The 7,659-nt window shown below is 32.6% G+C and overlaps 1 protein-coding gene across 1 annotated transcript; it reads right to left on the bottom strand.

Annotated features, from left to right (window-relative positions):
* Positions 1-960: 960 nt before the first annotated feature.
* Positions 961-2,141, bottom strand: LOC105793341 (protein PRY1). The gene has a single exon (XM_012622259.2). The coding sequence runs from the start codon at positions 1,941-1,943 to the stop codon at positions 1,038-1,040; it is 906 nt and encodes a 301-aa protein (XP_012477713.1). The 5' UTR covers positions 1,944-2,141; the 3' UTR covers positions 961-1,037.
* Between the last annotated feature and the right edge of the window lie 5,518 nt (positions 2,142-7,659).

Raw genomic sequence — 7,659 nt, 5'->3', positions numbered from 1 at the left:
AGTTTGATTTTCCCCCCATAATGTAAATAAGGTAGACAATCACTAAGAACTTTTAAACATATGCGATTTTTTTTTTTCTCACAAAAAATTGATATCGTAATTGTTTTTTAACAATAAATTTCATATTAAATTTTTTTTTTGAAAAAAAATCATATAGATCTCTTTCATTTGTTTGATGATTGGATTACTTGGCATGTATTTATATTTATATTATAGGCTTGAGTTTTCTTAAACAATACCTGCAATTTATAATTCTTTTTAAACTTTTAAATATGTACTTAAACATGCTAGAATCTCTATGATTTTTAGTTATTACAATACCAATAATACTAAGTTAAAGCTCAGTTCGTTTAAATTTGAAGCTCCTAATTATTACAATAACAATAATACTAAGTTAATGTTCAATTGGTTTAAATTTATATCTTCATTTTTAACAAAGTATAATTGTAAACGGTAATAAAGTTGAATATTAAAAGGAAAGAGATTTAGTTATATTGGTGTAGTTTACATCATTTTATAATTTTTATATGATTAATATTTTAATGGTCCAGCGTTAAATTTATCAAGATAAATATAATTGTCATGTATGTAATTTTTAAATCATTATGATATTTCTATTTTATCGATCGAAAATATTGTTTATATTAATATATATTAAACGGTTAAATTTTTTTACATAAAATGAATACTTAGAAAATTTTAATTTATATAAAACTTGATATGCATGATTTACATGAATGAAGTATGATATATGACAATCGAATTGTTAAAATAAATTTTATAAAAATTATGAAAATGTGCAAAATGACTCAAATTAAGATGCCTTATCTATTAAAAAATATTGATTTGTGTTTTAAAATGATATGAATTTAAAAGAAAACCCTTTGAAAACGTATCCTGCCTAGGAATAGGATAATGATTGTAGCAAAATTTGCACGTTATTAAACAAACAATAAACTATGGATAAAATATAAAATGAATAAATTAATTAGTGAAGCTTGAAAACATATATAGCGTGGGCTATATTCCTCGAATGTCTACTGATTGTGTGGAACAAATGGATTTTCATTCTTGTAATTTCCAGGAGGCTCATAGTTGCACATAACAAAAAGGCCACCGTTAGCACACCTAACTCGGGCACATCCTACTCTTATTGAATCCCTCCATACAATCTGTGTATAATGGCCGCAGAGTTTCCCCGGTTGGCAAGCAAAGGTTTTCTTATCATAATATTGCTCTTCACCCACCCACCTTTGGACAGCCTCTCGAGGTGTCCAGTGGTCGTTGTTCGCCACGAAGATGTTCTCGCCATAGGGCGCATTGGAGTGGACTATTCTGCAATCGTTGATGCGCTTATTGCCCCATGATCGAGCAAAGTCAGCCAACTTTTGATCCCAGGTGTATAATGGTTCATTCTCGTGAATTCGAGCAGCGTTGTGAGCGTCGAGGAATTGTTGCGCATCTGAATCAGGAGAACTGGGGGTTAGCGGCTTCGGTTGAAATGGTTGAGTGCTTTGATTTTGAGGTTGTTGGGTTGGGTTTTGAAGCTGTTGAGAGTTTGTATCTTGGTTTGTATTTGAAGGTTGCTGAGGGTTTGGGTTATCGGATGAATTCTGAGATTGTTGAGAGATTAGGATTTCAGATGGCTTTCGAATTGGTTGACGGCTTGAAAATTGGTATGTACCCTGAGGATCTTTAGAGGGATTCACTAGTAACTTGGGATGGATTTGGATTTGGATAGATTCAGATGGATTTGGATGGGGGAGAGGCTTGGGATTTAAAGGTTGGTTTTGAGCTGGATTTGGATTTGAAAACTGAGGCTGTTGAGAGACTGGATTTTCATGTGGAGGTATGTTGCGCAAATCTGGGAGAGTTAAAACAAGGGGAGAAAGTTGAAAGAAAAAGATAAGGATGAAGAAGGGTGTGAAAATATGGGATCCCATTGAATTGTATTGTCTTCGTCTAAACCAGATTTGGTTTTGGTTTGGGGAGGGAGGGAGGACCCCGACACAAACACAAAAGAGATGTTAAGGAAGGATTGTATGATTCAACGGCATTTTAGGATTACCATCCATTTTTCTTTGCCTTTTCACAATATACTATTACTAGTATGGCTCCGCTCCGGGAGAATTTCCTATATATTTAAAACAAATCAAAAAAGAAACCATTATCATAATTGAATTGTACTTTGACTACTTGCCCTAATGAAAATTACCAAATAAAGAAATGATTCAACCGTCATCCCATTAAGTTAATTTTCAAAAACAAAACTTGTACGGAAACACAAAAAGATGCTATCATCAACCAACGCTTCCGACCACGTCAAAACTTTGATAAATGGAGTGAAGTTATAGCTCTGTCTCCTCTATATGATGATGAATAGCTATATGTCTATTAGTTTCATGCTAAAAGGAAAGCTTTAAGAGGAAAGAAAAGAAAATAATTATTAAAATGGTGTCCAACTTCTTACTTGTATAAGCCCAATCATAGTGATGTTCATCAATATGAACTGATGTAAAATAAGCAAAAAGAAAGCATCATCCTTTCGGTATTAGCTACCATTTTATCTCTTTTCTTTCATGGCCTTCCTCTTCGCCCATCATTGGGGTCTCCGTAATGATTAAATCATATAATTAACCCACAGAAGCTAATAAAATATACATATAATCTTAATTCTATTGGTTAAATTACTTACCTTTCATGTAAAAAGTAAAATTAAGTAATCGCTCCAAATTTATCGAAAAATTTAAGTCTTTTAAAATTTCAAAGTTTATCAAGAAAAGGTTATATTGTATTAATGAATGCTATGAACCTAAGTACATTGACTAAAATATCTACCTCATAGCAACCTACCAACCATCCAATTTGTATTTGATTAGTATTATATGTAGAAAAGATTGAAAATGAGAACATAAAATTATAAATTTATTGACTGTCATCTTTTAAGAAGCAGATTATGCATACTATATACATATTATTTTCATAATTCTTATAACAGAGGACATCTAAATTTAAATTTTAACTTTTATGATTCCAAACCTAAGAGAATTACACTTCTAAAATATTAGAATTTACTGGAATTTGTTTGGAAAAAAGGATATGGTAATGAATTTTATTTTTTAATTCATGAACCAAATTCAAAATATTTATAGATTAGTTATACTCATTGAGAACACCATTGACCAAATTGAATAACGACTAATCACATAAAGAAATGGACCAAAAATTTCAAGGAATATTAATGAACATATAGTAAAATCATACAATTCAGAGCCAAGGTGAGGATCAGTAACAGGAAAAGAGGAACTGGAGCAAGTTGAGGGAAAAACGAAAGTGGAAATGGAGACATGGAAATAATTAAACCGATGTTAAATTTAAAAGAACTATCTTGGTTGTCACTGCCGACCACAGTATTGAAACTCATTGATGAATGATTGATGCTGCAAATGAAAGATACTATCTAAGAGTAAACCAAGCTCACCTGAGATGTCATAGAAAAGATCGAAGCTCTTCTAGATGACAGAGTGAAGAGAAACCTATTAGCCGGTTGGCTTAGTGGCTGTAGCCATTGGTAATGGCTCGATCAAGCTCAACTATTGTCAGTATGAAATCCTATTGAGCAGCATTGGTGGCTGCATTTTTCGAATAGGTTGTTGGTTAACTCCATGGCTCCTCGCATGGCTATTTTGCTTCATTTCGTTCGTAAATCTTCACTAAAGTTACCCCGTTATAAAGCAATCCATTCGGTGGTCGAGATAAAACGTGAATGATGTCACAGAAGAGGTGTAATAAAATACAAAAATTAGGGGTACATAGCATAAGGGTAGTGTCATTTGAGCACCGAATATTCAAACAATGACTTAGTTCATCCCTAAGAATTTCACCACACACAATTTCTTTCATGCTTTTAATTACACTAATAAATAATTATTGATCCTAACATCATTTATCTACAAATATCTACATTACTTATTTATCCTATGAAACAAAATCAAACATTTTACATAATTACCTTTAGTCTATTATCCAATTTAACTAAGTAAACTAATTAAACTACCTTAAAACTAAACAAATTATCTCCAATCAATAAAAAAATGTATGCTTGACAAAAATCAACACATAACTTATTATTCTCAACAAATATTCTCAGATTTAATGTCATCCAAGCATCATGCAATTCAAACAAAAAAAATGAATTTTTTCGGTATATAACATAAATAAATAACAAATATGATAAATAAAATATAAACTAAAATCCATGTACTCCCTTCACAATTAGAACCTACATTGTCCTCAATGTAAAAGAATTAAAGCGCAAACAAGAAAGTTTCCCTGATAAAGGTGAATCCTTATTGTCGTACCGACATCGAAATCTTATGTGCTCCAAGTAGATAGAGAAGTACCTAACGGAAAACAAAACACTAAGACCACATAACATGGAACATAATACTATAAAAGTAAAATAACAAAAATAGAAGAAGAGGTGTTGACAATGGATAAAAGAACGCCGAAATAATGAGTTTTGGGAAAAAACATGACACTTCAGTAATTGTCATGAAACCATTAAATGTAGTCACGACATTGAGGTAGCTTGTTGTGACAGAGCATTCTGGCTTGAATGTCGTAGCATCGGGTTGCAAATTTGAAACTTTTATGCTTTCATGTCGCGACATTGAGTCCAATTTATGGCTTCTTCAATTTTTTTTGTTTCTGTCACCCACTATATCAACACCTACTGTGAAAAACAAATAAAAACAACTAGGATTAATATTAAAAATAAAATAAACAAATAAGAAAAAGTAAAAAGTAGAAAGTAAAGAAAATCATAAAAGTCCTTTTTAAAATACCGAGATGATTCATATCACCACCATAAAAGAACTTGCAGCTAGTTCTCGACACTTTGATTTGTTGCTTGTTCTTCCGTTGATAAATGCAAACCAGCCTCCTCGATTGAATCCACTAGCACCACCTTATCTTTGACCAACACGACATCCACATTACAAGCCAATTGACGTCAAATCTGAGCCAACCTCATATTATGTTCTGGGGTATTATTACATCGTGCATCCTCACCCTAATGTTGCGTGAGGCTTTGGTTGCTCGAGCTTTGCCTCCACCTTCAAACGAGAATAGAACAAACTCATCGACTTCTTCAGTTGGCATCTCTCTAACTATGACCAGAAAGTGTACAGGCTCTATTACACCTTCATTTAGATCCAATTTAAGCTCAGTGTTAGTCGTTACTCCTACTTTTACTCCTACTCCTACATATACTATTACGTTAATTAGATTAGAGACTCTTTCTTCCTTATTAAAATCTTCATTGTACAATTCCAAGCTCTTATTGAACTTCTCCATTTAACTCAACATGGTCATCAATTGTATAATGACCTTTATTGTAAGAGTGGGGAACATCACGCACGACCTTTTCTGTTGGAGTATTTTTAGAAAAATTTGATCATCTAATTCATCATGCTTTCCAAGGAGGACAACTGATTTAGCTGGGAAGTCATATGGCTTTTCATGGATGACATCATCATCCTACACTCAGATAGATCATCCTCAAATGTAGTCATATGATCATCTAATGACAAGTCCTTATATTTTTTAGGATCCATACCCCAATCCTGATAGTAATACTGAGGTTGTGGATCATAAGTTAGATAGTTATTAGACAATCCTTAGTTGTAGCTCTCTCTCGGTTGCATACTTATATGAATCATAAGGAGGTTCATATGAATATCCGTTCCTCCTATATCCTTCGACATAACTCTACTGGTTCTTCGAGGCTTTGTTCGACCAACTCGATCATTGTTTGCTCATGTTTTGTGTAACACCCCTTATTCGACCAGATCGTCGGGTTCGAACAACAGAGAGACACATTCGTTGTCGGAGTAAATACTAACTAATTCATAGTAAAAACATCATTTCACTTCATCAATCATGCAATCAATCAATAATACAACATTGAATAACATGAACATTCTTTTCGGGTCTTATAAGAGTACACAAATGCGTTAGAGTCAATCCGAGATCAAATAAGGACCTTTTTGTAATATTTTTAAAATTTATGATCAAGTATACCATAAAAAGTCATTCAAATATTCAATCATATAATAAATACCTATATATTAAGATACACAATTAAATTTGAGCCTTAATTGAGCTTACAAAAGCTCTTTTGTAGACCCGAGCATTAATAAGGACTAAATTGTAAAGTTTTTGAAAATTTAGGGCCGACGTCACGAAGTCACCTCCTCTAGATCGTGATGTCACCAAATATTTTGTGACGTCACGACATCTAGCCACCCAATTTCATGACGTAACATACTGTTTAGCCGGCGTTACGATGAGGAAATGTGGTCGTCGAGACGAGGACTTTTTTCTGTTGGTAAAGTTAGGCCATTTGGTACCTATTTCAAGCCAACCAATTCAAATACACTTTTGGTGCATATTTACACAACATTTCCCTGTATAAAATCATGCCAAAATGCATACGTAACATTAATTACTCAATACTAAATTTAATCAACTCAACATGCCTTAATCTAGCACTAAAACACATCAAACCATTTGCTAAAATACAAGCTAATCTCCCATGTCTTCAATCCATTTAAATAATCATTCATTATGTCATTTCCATGTTCAAAACATATCATTTACACAATCAAATGAACCATTCATAATGATTCACATATAAGACTTATCATATAGCAAAGTCATACAATTATGCATATGTGGACATTATCATCCTAAATCAATATTAACCGAAGTTTAGACCAAAACCATCCATTCACAAGATATCACATAATATAAAACCTATGTACATGCCAAAAAATGAGCTTTAAATGATAGAAAGACTATCAAATCAATAACAAGATAGTGTGACCTCCTCGACGATCCGCTAGACACGTTCCACAAGTTGGCGATCTACAAAGAAAGGGAAACAACGGGGTAAACATATCAAATGCTTAGAAAGTTCACAAGTATTTAAGAAACAACTTACCTCAATTTACAATCTAATACGATAAGCTCCTACCTTGTCAGGTTTGCCTAAACATGACTACCACATATAAAAAAGGTGAGTTAATCATATATTGGATCATATAGTAAGTCAAACATATAATATTCCTATTCATTTATTATCAACATTTCAATGTCATTTATTTACTCAATCAACACTAAATCAATTCAATATCACATCCATATCATTTTATATACATATATGCTTAAATCCATATTCTGATTTCAACAATTTTTGAGTCTATAAACATCCTTTGTATTCAATTAGCCTTCGGGGCTCATTTTTAACTCAATTCAAATATCATTTATCCAATTTAAATTTTATATCCCTATTAACTTTATTTAGACCTAGACGGATACATGAATTCAACCAATCACACTAGTTTGGAACCTAATGCCTCACCGGATAATGCCGAAGTAAATAGTTTGTGCCCAACGCTCACCAATGTGTTTAGAACCCAGTACCTCATCAGTATAATCGAAGTATAAATGTGCCTAGCACTCATCGACTCGTAGTTGAAGTAATTCGTACTCGACCTATCCTATGACATGCTAACTATATCTGACTCTACCCGAACATTTAATAGGGTAACCTTTTATTCAATCATCATATTATTAAATTTGCATTTAAACAAT

Source organism: Gossypium raimondii, chromosome 8 (genome assembly GCF_025698545.1).
Source record: "Gossypium raimondii isolate GPD5lz chromosome 8, ASM2569854v1, whole genome shotgun sequence".
In the NCBI taxonomy this organism is placed as follows: Eukaryota; Viridiplantae; Streptophyta; class Magnoliopsida; order Malvales; family Malvaceae; genus Gossypium; species Gossypium raimondii.
This window is presented reverse-complemented; position numbering and strand designations above follow the sequence as displayed.